This window comes from Tinamus guttatus, unplaced genomic scaffold (genome assembly GCF_059628265.1).
Source record: "Tinamus guttatus ecotype Peru unplaced genomic scaffold, ASM5962826v1 Tinamus_guttatus_pri_ptg000247l, whole genome shotgun sequence".
Classification (NCBI taxonomy): Eukaryota; Metazoa; Chordata; class Aves; order Tinamiformes; family Tinamidae; genus Tinamus; species Tinamus guttatus.
The window spans coordinates 4,440,250-4,451,710 of record NW_028288781.1 but is presented as its reverse complement, the minus strand read 5'-3'; the positions used below and the strand labels follow the sequence as shown (position 1 = coordinate 4,451,710).

Sequence of the window (11,461 nt, the reverse complement as noted above, 5' to 3'; positions counted from 1 at the left end):
TGTAAATAAATCAAAAGAAATTAGACTGAGGAGGTCGAGCTTGCACGTCCATTTATATCACTGCTAAAACTTGCCAGCTGACTCTCAAAAACTGCCACTGCACATAAAACTCTGTTCCCAGCCTCAAGCAGGGAGCAGATGGATGTAGTTTAACTACCTACTGTGCAGCTTATCAGCTGCGTGCCAGAGATGCCTGTGGGATTCAGAGGAGCCGTCCCAAATATTCCAGCCACCGCAGCAGTATAGGTGGGATGCCCTCATCCTCGTGGAGTCAGCCTACCCCCCTGGTTACACCTCCGTCTCCCTAGCTGGATGTGATTTCTCTCAGGAGCTCATAGCTCTGAGCAGCCCTTCTTTTCCCCCAAAGTTGCTCAGTGCCATCAGTGCCCCCGGCTCTCCCCCAGCCCGGCCCGCGGTGCTGCCGGGCAGGCGGTGAGGGCTCAGCCCGGGCCAGGCCGGGCCGTGCGGCCGCCTTACCTCGTGCCCACGCTCCGCCGCCGTCCCGCTGCCCGCAGCCTGCCGGGGACGCGTCCTGCCGGCAAAGCTCTCCTCTCCCTCCTCTAATGAGAAGTGCAGCAGCTGTTACTGCTAATGCTCCGGACTGCAGGAACTCTCTGTCAATGCCCCACTCCAGCCTTAATCGTATTAGTTTTTGTCTTATATCCCACCCACCCCTTTTATTATCTCCAAGCTTACGCAATGAAAATGAAGGCAACTAGCAAGGTTGGAGGCAGCACCAAGCCATGGGTTTTGTATGGGGTATCCTGAAATTCCTTTACATCAGTGCAGCAGGAGAGGACTTCTTGTGCCCTCCATCCTCCCCTCATTCCCTCCCCTACATCCCCTTCCGTAATAGCAGGTTTTCAAAACAAAGCCAAGCCCCTTCCCTGTGACAGTCTGTGACACCCTCTGATCTGAATGTCTTATCGCTCCTGTTTACCTGGGAGTTATTTGACAGTAAAAGCAAAATTCTGCTAGAAATCATTGGACTGTGCATCGTGCAGCGGCCCAGCCAGGAGTAACCGTTAACATCCTGCAAACCCACCGGAGCCAGGAAACCCTGCAGAAAGCTGCCGCCCTGTCCTTACTTCACCCTTTTGTCCTCAGGTCACTGATAAGAACAATGGCTACTTGCTTAGCCAAAAACCTGGAAAACAGATGCAGCTGTATGTGTGCTGTGCACGGACGTGTGTTAGCATCTGTTCTGTATGCCAGCAGGAAATCAATGTGTTAATAAAATAACTGTTTTGTTGCCTGCCAGTGTCGCATGTCACAAATTCAGGGAGGGCATCTAATTCTAACTCCTGGTGTGTCGCTGTGTCTTGCGCAAATAGATGGAGTGGAACCACTGGAGCTGGGGATTAGCAAAGCTTTCTCAAGAAGAGGACAAGGGACAACAATGTTTAAGGACAGTGTCTCTGGGCTGCTTTGGGCGCTCTCAGGCATCTCCGTGACCAAGAGTGGCCGGATATATTTGCTAGGCTGGAAAATTCAGAGCTTTTTACAGACATAGCTTCATCCACTGCTGCTCATGCCACTGCCAGACTAGATGCTGCAAGGAACTTGCCTGGGGCTTCTCCCAGAAACTGAAGGCAGACTTGCAGAATCCCCCTCTATTAGCAGTGTTCTCACTTATCTTCCCTAACCTACAGGCTGTGTCCACAAGCAAAACAAGGTGCTGGTTGGCTTCAAGATATTACCCCTGGCAGCCCATGTTTCATTTGTATAACTGTTTCAAAAGTATGGAAGCTGGTGGCAGAGGTCTGCTGTCAATGGACCTCTCTTCTCTGTATCTCAGGGAGGACTTACATCCACTGAATTCCAAGACAGAAAGCTCTTCCTTGCATGCGCTCCCTCCCTCTTTCACTTTTTCTTTCTTTTGCTTTCTCTTCATTTTTCTTTCTTTCTTTCCTTACAGAGAGTCTTGGTTGTAGCAGTTGCAGGAGGGGCAGGGAAGAAAAGGAATAGTTTACATTATTGCTTCTATTCTAGTCTGCCATTATCGATATTTTATGCATAAAAAAAAAGGAGTACATTCAAATAATGGTATATTAATGAGTAATCCTTTCTTGAAACCAGGCTTCTGTGACTATTCCTTAACTTATTCCTATGTTAAACTTTCTTTGCTTTTAATTCCAGTGTAATGCAGAAGCAGTGCCAGACCCCCTGACAGTCTGTAGGGGAAACATGTGAACCCACCAAACCTGTTGCAGTCATTCTGTTACAGACCGACAAGATCTGAAAATAATATTCCAGGTGAGTGTCTGTGTCTGAATCACAGCATGATGGTAGAGCACTGCATCGTCTTCTTCAGTTGCTGCTGTGCACTGAGCAAAAGTTTTCATTGGGCAATTTCCAGTAAGGGCAATTTCTCCAGTGGCTTCCACCTCGGGGAGAATCAGCACAAGGGGAGCACAGGGGGAACCCAAAGCAGCAGTGTCCAGTGTTCACCTATAGAGCTACTGCTTGAGGTCAGCACTCTGCATCATGAGGCCGTGCCTCCAGTGCACAGATACAGGGAGAAAGCAGAAGAGCTTCCAGCTAATTTGATCCGGAACCAACCCAGCTGTGACAGTGTAGGATGTAGCACAACACAAACATTGCTCTGGTGGCTTCTGCAGCTGGAGCTAACTGGAGCTAACGGCAGCACGTTGCCAGGCAGGTATTATAGCAGCTAGACCAACTTCGTTCCAGATTAGCTCGGGGATCTGCACAGTGCTGCATGGACACAGCCCTAATTGCTGGGCTGATTTGAAATACAGTCTTATGCAGAGTTCATCCTCAATGTCTGCTCTTAAGCCAAGATCTTAGTGGTTTCAAAGCTGCAGCCAAACCAAATGTTACAATCATCTTCCACTTACAGATGGAAAAATCCTGTCACAGTCATTACTATGACATGAGCACCTATCAGCAGCCTTGAACTACAAGTTCTAATGCCAGATGACAGGCATATGTTTCCAGTAAGAAATATAGTCCTCTCCATAGCCTTTGGTTGCATTACCCAACAGGACAGCATTGCCTCAGCCTTTTCTGGACAGAGCTTTGACCTACTGGAGTCATTTGAGCTCAGCCAGGCTCTGCATATCACTCTGACAATGGGGCCCAGACACAGACAAGAAAAGATCACATGTCATTGCTGTCACTAGAGAGAGAGTTTGGGCTTTTTTTCTGACATAAATTTCTGTGTGCACAGGAAGCTGGCATGGAGAAGGGGATATAAGACAACTTAAATTCTGCTAATTGTTTTCTTGGCAGTGTTTGTGTAGCAGATTTCTTGAAGAGAACAAACCCTCAGCTGGGATTTAAAAAAAGTATTAGTGAAAATAGTACATGCTCTGTAGTAGCTTGATAACAGAGATAATTTGTAAAGCATGTTACTTGAAATTTCATCAATGTGGTGCCTGGGAAGATTGCAAACCAGTAATATTCCAGGCTCCTTGATGCAGAAACTTTCTCCTCCTTACAGGCTGCTTCCACATCTCAACACACCAGGTGTGCTGCAGCTGCAGTAGAGAAGAGTGTATAAAGCATGCATAGATGTAAGCAACGCAGTGCTGTCAAACAACAGTAAGTTGGTTGCTTCACTTACAGCTTGAGAAATACTTTGATACTGCACCATAACCAGGGTTATAACCAGTAAGCAGTTCTTCCTTGGTGAGCCAGTAGCCACTTCACTCCTTGAAATAATGTTTTGGGTTTAGAGACAAGACAAGCAGGCATATTGATCAACAAGTACAGAGGTTGGAGGTGGCCTCATGAGCCTCATTCACTCAAAATCCTTTTATTTGGTACCATAACCTGCACAGGTCAGGGAAGGCTTACTCCTGTCCGTTTTCTCTGCCTCAGAGAACCAGTTTGGCACAGGCACTTCAGACTACAAAACTACTGGCTCTGCAGTTGATTTGCTTGCAGAAAGGACAGTGAGCTGGAACCAGCCGCAGTGATGGGCTGGCACACTGGAGATGCAGACGCTGCTTTGGTACCATCATTCATATGTTGCAACACTGTCAACTTGCAAATGTGTCCACACATTTTTGACTATTGTGAACAATGCAGCTTAAATCTACAGTTGTCAAGCTAAGGGTATTGCAAAAGCTGTTTTCAGAAATGGGTATGAGCCCTAAGACTTAATGGGCTATAACCAAGTGGATTCTTGGGAGCTGTTTTGTCATTTTAGCATCATCAAAAAGAAGAATTCAAATGAATAATGTACAGAGCAGTTTTCATTCACAGTTCTCTTTGAACTAGGAACCAGGTGACAAACAAATTGTAAAAGTGACTGGTCATCAGTGCATATGCCTTTAATGCAAACCTTTCCTAGGATGCTCTGCTCCCTTTATATAGGGGCAGCCAAGGATCCTGCAGCCCTTAGTAGTAACCTGACTTCTGACAGTACAGAGCCTTCTACCACCCAGTAAGTAATTAGTCTCTTCCTCCCGCCTTGCTTTCTTTTGTGCCCATAGAATAGGGTGCATTGTTGCTCCTGAACAGGCTTTAATGTAAGGAGATGCAGCTTAGTTTGCCTTTTCAGTTTTGATTATGGGAAACTTTCCCACTGGATGCAGGGATTTAGCATATCCAGAGTTACAGCTCTTCCCGGAGGCTGTCTGAATGGAAATCTTAAAAAGGGGTTAGGAAGGGGGCAATGGCCTTACATTATGAAGTGATCCTGTTGCATGAAATTACTACTTAGGTACAGAGATGCAGTTTTATTCTTTGAATTGCATGCAATTTTTTGTTTGATAATCTTGGATGCTCTTTTCTAAGACAAGTGATTTATCCTACAGACAAGTGCTTTTAAGTTGTTAGGAATATGTCATTTTCAGCCCTGACCTAAACGTGCTAGATACTTTTTCAACTAATTATGATACACTGTCTGCTCAGTCCACAAGGAAAACTGCTTAGTACACAAATACTGGGGCAAGAGCATTACAATATGGTAAACTAAACAACATGAAGGGCATGAACATTAGGATTTAATACTGTCTCTGTGTGAAGACAGGCTTTTAAGAAGAGTAAGAATATACAAAGAGTATAGAAAATTTTAAGCATCTTAAGTATAGAAAATGCATGCAGTTACTGTTGGTCATTCTTTCAACAGGAAGAGAATTTTATACATTGAGACATTTTTAAATATCAAGCATTTCTGAAATATACTACTTTCATGTTTAAATACATATGTAATGAGATAGTTTACCTTGAATGTTGAATACTGACTGTCCGCAGTGTCAGATTTACTTAGAGCTGGTATAGTCTTATCCAGAACATTGTAAGCTAAAACAAAATCTAAAAACCAACTTCAATAAATGCAAGATGAATTTTCTAACCAACTTGAAATGAACTAAACATTATAATGCCTAATTGAAGATTAAATGTTCATTTCATTTAAACATAGGTGTTGAAAATTGAATTAAGGTTTGCAATATGTATGTAAAGGTTAGTGATTGTACAAACTAGATATATTAGTTCCTTTTGTTTTTTTTCTTTTGAAATTTAAATGTGGATTATAATGGTTGCTCTTTAACATCAAATTTCTTATCCACCTCGAAGGGTGAGTAGTGCCTGATATATTTTTTTTAGCCACTGAAATAATACTCCCTACTAAATTTGTGATCTAGATTACATTAAAAAAAAACAGAATTTTAACAAGAGTATTTACAAAGTTGAGTGTTTAATATGGGCAAGTAGACCATGCATTTAGATGATATTTTAGAACTACCTTTCAAAGTAGCAATCACAATTGAAAGTAGGGCTGTAGCTAGGCTTGTAGAAACAGAACTGCAACTACAAAAATAAGGATGAAAGTCTGAGAATAAAGCAAATGCTACACAAAGCATGTAGCCTCAGCTGGGCAGGTGGACAAGAGGGGGGAAAAAAGTGGAAGAGGGAGAATGAACAAACAGCATTTACTCTTAAAACAGGGAGTGAAAGGAATCAGTAACTTGGCAGCTGAACATAGATGACAAAACAAACAAAAAATTGTATGCACCTCTTGGAGGCACATCTTTCTCTTTTTTAAAGAAATCACTTATAGAAGAGCAAATCGGTGATTTGTACTTAGATTCTGAACCTTTCCAAGACCCTTATCAAAAAAGATAAATTATTGAAGCATATTGTAAAGTGGTGTCTATTTTTGTGCTCTATAGAAAGGTTAACTACTAATTGCAAAATAATTTGGAATTATATCCTGATCATAAAAAAGCTCACTGAAATGTTACTAATCTTATTTGCATTAGAGCTGTTGGTACTTGGAAAGAATGGACCAGTGTTACATTCACACAATTGTCTTGTGTTCATTCATCCACACTTTGAAACATTTTTTGGCTCACAAAGGTAACACAAACTGCCCAAATAATATAACACAGCTTCAGAAGACTCATTAAAAGAATGGGTAAATAACCTCACTAGGAGGAGTATTACTCAAAAGTTTTAACTTGGTCCTAAGCAACTAGAAAACATTCTGAAAGGCTGTGTGGTAAATGCAGTGTCACTTTGACTGAGAAATATCTGAACATCCACACTTTATTTCTTGGCTGACTTTAAGTAAAAGGACAAAAGATATTTTATAAACTGGTAGAGCATTTATATAAAACTCAACTGGATTTACTCACTGAGCTCAATACATCCATTCACATTTCTGGCTAGCACGTAAAGAAACAGTGCATGTATGGTACTATGTTGGGGAGAAGGAGATGGTAGAGTAAGAATGGACTATCTAAACAGGATATACAGGATATTTTTACAAAAGTTTTTCTAAGATTTCTTATCTGTTTTCAGGAATAGCTTTAGATGTTAAAATTGCTTTTTATTGAATAAATTCTTTGTGCTTTGTAGAGACAAGCGAAAAAACTTAAGGTGTGGTAGGAGTGGGAAGCAGAGGTAGGACTTGGAAGGGGCTGCTAGCTGTGCTGGTGCACAACTGATTGCTTTGCACTGGTGACTGACTCCCATAGTTGGCACAGCACTAACCCTTGGGGCTTTTCCTCCATTTTATTCAATTATTTCTCCACCCCTATTGTTGAACTGTCACTGCTACATCCCTTGAATCAAGTCCACAGTTCAAGATGTTTTGGCTAATGTAACAGCTGGCAACTGAACTTTTTACCTGATGACTCTTCACTACAGTTTGGTATTTAAAACTGACCCTCTGTTTTCTGGAAGGGACATGTTATTTTTGCCAAAATAATAGTTTATCCCTTCGTAACTTCAGTTAAACTATTGTTTTGCCATCAATGCAAGGCTCTGATTTGCAATTATGTTGCACTCGCTTTTCAATCAAATGATCTGTTGCTTTGAATTAATCTTGCAGCACTACTACATACTTTATTTTATCTGTACAGTGTAACAAAGCAGTGTTTTGAAACTGAAACAAAAAAATCCAGAATTTTACACTGGTTTACATTTATTTAAAAAAAAAAACTTGTGTATTTCGCCTATGAATTGTTAACTACAAATCAAATAGGGCTCATCAACTGAGAGAGATTCAGCAGTACAAAATAGCTTCCTTCTGGCATCTTCACATCCTCCTCTTCTGTGTGCTTATGTACAGTACTGTGAAAAGGAGAAAGTAACATGTAAGAGTGCTTCAGTAAAAAAAGGTACAGAAGCCTGCTCATTTTAAAAAAAATACATTTCCATTACTTGGTAAAATAAAAGCATAATGAAAATGAATCCCAATAAGCATGAATAAAGTCAGGAAATTTGTAAAATCTCTTTTCAAGGAATGCTACGAGACATACACATACTATTTTGTTTCTGTGTTTACTCATAGCAAAACTACACCCAGCAGCTTCAGGCTGAACAGAGGGAAACTGCAGCAGGCTACCTTGCAGCATAACTGAGAAGGGCATGACAGTCTCTAAGCAGCAAAAGTTAAGGGTGTCAGACACAAAAGTTCTGAGATTTCAACTAGAGGTGGAAATCCCAGGTGCTTATGGCAAAGCTAATCATAACAAGAACTGACATATTCCACTGACTTTACTGGCGATACCAGAACATCATTTCCTGTGCGCTTTTTAGGAGTGTTTTTCCTTTGAGTCAGAACCATGAAAAAATGCATTTTGAATACTCGCAATGGGAAATTATACAAACAATGCTGCTATACCTATATGATGTCTCATTTATCTGCTCTGCCTGTTTTTCAGTCTTCTCTCTTCCTTTTTTCTAAGTAATATGCTATTTCCCTAATTGATTCTTCAGTTCTCTGGAGCTCTCTGTCACTGTACTCCTTATTTTAATAATCCAAATTCCATGTAAAAAAAACTTGGGGTGTTCTTCCTTCCATGACAAAATATTGCTTTTCCCACTGGTACCACATTCTCTTTGATTCTTTATGTACCATGGAATTGAGTTCTTAGTTCTTTTACTTCCTCTTTCCCTCCCTCCGTGCATTTTCTTCTTGAGTAGTTTGGTCCAACTCTGCCTCATTTACCTTTTCCACTAGTCCCATCACATCTGACTTATGAACCTCTGTTTAATTTTAAATATTCTGCCTGGCATGCCTGTTACAGCCTAAGTAAAGGTCTGACACCACACTCCCATTTCAGCAGCCTAAGGTACTTCTCAATCTATAATTAAAAGCAAGTCTGTCTCATAGTGAAGCAGGATGTTAATTGTCCTTGCTAATAACCACCCACTGCACTGGGACATCCAAAGTCTCGATTCTGAACTTTAAGTATTAGCATGATTTTCTTCTATCAACATCTGTACTGTATCATAAATTTTAAAAAACAGTTTGCTTGGCAAAACTCATAAATTCTTCTGGAGCAGAGGCCACCTAAGCAGGTAGTAAGTACAGAAGGGTAAGCCTGCCAGCAAGAAATATAGTTCTAAGGCAGGCTAGAAAAGCATATGCTTCCCTAAAAGAACTTCAGGTTCAGAGAGAAAAAGGAACACTGGAATGATGAGCCTTGACACTGAACGAGGCACAACACAAAATAAATATATTAAGGTTTCCAAGAAAGCCTACAAGCAGCCACTTACACCTCAGCCGCTCCTCAAATTCAGAAATAAACATCAAACACTACCTTCTTATGAGCAATAATACAGGGAGAAAGAGTTACCATTATTTCCTCGGATAAATGCATCTCCATACTTGTTCTTTAATTGTCCATTTACATATTCTTCTGTCTGTTCCAGAGCTATGTTCATATACCCATCCAGGCAAGCTAGGACACCTGAAGAGTGACAGGTTAAAAGTGAGTCAACTTAAATATATCTTAAAATAACTAAAAATGCATGGTATTTGAACAATGCATGAAAAACTTTCATAACCAAATAAAAATCCAAGCTTATCCAGATAAGACAATTGGTCGTGTTCTCAGAATTAAGCTAGGAGTGAGGAACCCCAGGCTCTAACAGAAGTTTTCTCACTTGATATGGAGGGAGGGATCATTGAGGCATGGCTTTCAAAAGGTCTAGGACTTGCACTTGGAAGTTTGAGAAGATTCAGTTTAAGCACATCAGAAATATTCTCTGCCTTTGTAATATCTGTTTTTCTTTTGGTCCAGAAAATGAACATTTGGAAAGCTCTGTTCTTAAGAGAAGTGTTTATGTCCCTGTTCAGGCTGCATTTGTTTAAACAGTGCTCCCTTTGTGCTGGCAGTAGGGTGGTATATTTCATATTCAAAACTCCTCTTCAGTTTTTTACACTTTTTTACACTCGCCAGTAAGAGCACTGCAGTGGATCAGAATGACACCCAAATACAAACTGGATCTGTTTATTCATCAGATTAGTTATTTATGTAAGGAACTCAATGTGGAGGTAAATATATGTAAAAAATTAAAGAATTACTCTGAGGATGCAATCTGATTTGTTAAATCAGGGTTGCCTGTGAGTTTTTTTTCCATTTCAGCTTTGAACACACAGACAATACTTCTAAAAATACTTTTTTTCTTGGAAATTACCTAATTTATTTACCTTGCATTAGAATTTGAGAAATGCTGTGTATTGGCTGGAGTGGAGGCGAACTCCAGTCAGAATCCTCTTCTAGGACATAACACTATTTCAGAAGTGTTACTGTAGTATCTTCCATTAAATAATTAAGAATTTTAATTCTCCTGCCAAACTTGTAATGGTTGGAGGAATGTTATTTCCCTGCATGTGTTCCTCTGTTGCCACACAAGGAAAAATGACTGCTCACAAAGTGCTATTTAATGCACACACAGAAAAAGACCCAAACAAAACTAATGTCAGAACTCTTTCACTCCAATAATCCCAAGTGCTCTAAGTAATAATAGTAAGCAAAAAACTGTCTGTTCAAAACTGTAATTGGACTGTGTGGTGGGTTTTTTAAGCTATCATTCACTGGGCCATAAAATAGCAGTATTTTCAGACTCTTTTGTTCCTAGAGTGCATTCATGCTTGTTCTAGTCTTCTCCCTTTTCTTTGTATTTTCTCTACTCTTAGGTCAGTAATTCCATCTAATACTGTCATAGACCACCCAGGTTAGTACTTCCACTTTTCTGTTCTACATACACACCCATCTCTACATATAGAAATCATACATGTTAATTTACTAGTGATTACTTGTGTGCTTTTCCAAGACTTTTTCTGTTAGATTTGTGCATACCCTTAGCAGAGAATCAAGATATTTTACAGCTGCACAGCATGTATAGCTGTGTACTTTGTGTCCTCCTCACCACAGCACAAACAAGTCTCCTCTCAAGCTGAATCTGACCAAATTACACTTCTGGGGCAGTGATCTGTAACAAGTCCATAACACTTTAGTCATTCCATAATAAAATGCCTAACTGTAATTGAAATCAATTTCAGTTTAGAAACTTGGAATCATTTTCAAACTCTAGTCTCTTCATCTCTAAGAAAACTAACGATTTAGGTAGGTTGATTTTAACCTCTAAATCCACCTTTTTTTCATTAGTTTCTCCAGAGCTTATTCTTTTTTTTTTCTTATCATTCTGAAATCTATATTCACATACTCTTAAGTTTTTGAGTCAATCTGCTTTGCTTATACAGAGCACTGTATCTGTTCCAACCTCTCCAGACAAAGTAATCATAGACTTTACTCAGAGGGAGGACTTACCTCGATAATCAACTCCAGAATTTAATTTTACAACAACTGGTCGCCCAATGATTTGCTTTAGGAAGTCACTAGGGGTTTGTTTCCGTAGGCTCATCTTGATCCTCCCCAGTAGGCTGTGAGGAGAAGAAGGGGGAAGAAACATTTGGGCAAGTAAAACTCAAACATAGACTTTAAGATCCCAGTACTGACGGGCAGTTCCCTGATTCTCAAGACTCTCAGTAGGAGAAAATACCCAAGGAGATAAAAGGAAAACCTCAAGGGAGAAGTGGAAAGCCAGTTCCTAGGGCCATAGGATTACATTTTCCATGTCATTTTTGTAACTTCCAAAGTTCTTGACAGGAATCCTTGACTTCAAACCATTTGCCATGCTGTGCATCTTGTGAACTTCCAGTGTAGCCAAAGGCCTTGACTGCTTTTCT

At 40.4% G+C, this 11,461-nt stretch overlaps 1 protein-coding gene across 1 annotated transcript; it reads right to left on the bottom strand.

Moving 5' to 3' along the window:
- Nucleotides 1-7,300: 7,300 nt before the first annotated feature.
- LSM6 (LSM6 homolog, U6 small nuclear RNA and mRNA degradation associated) lies at nucleotides 7,301-11,150 on the bottom strand. The gene is made up of 3 exons (XM_010219839.2): nucleotides 11,043-11,150; nucleotides 9,063-9,176; nucleotides 7,301-7,551 (listed from the first exon to the last, which is right to left on the bottom strand). Exons 1-3 carry the CDS (start codon nucleotides 11,134-11,136, stop codon nucleotides 7,517-7,519), a joined length of 243 nt encoding a protein of 80 aa, XP_010218141.2. The 5' UTR covers nucleotides 11,137-11,150; the 3' UTR covers nucleotides 7,301-7,516.
- Between the last annotated feature and the right edge of the window lie 311 nt (nucleotides 11,151-11,461).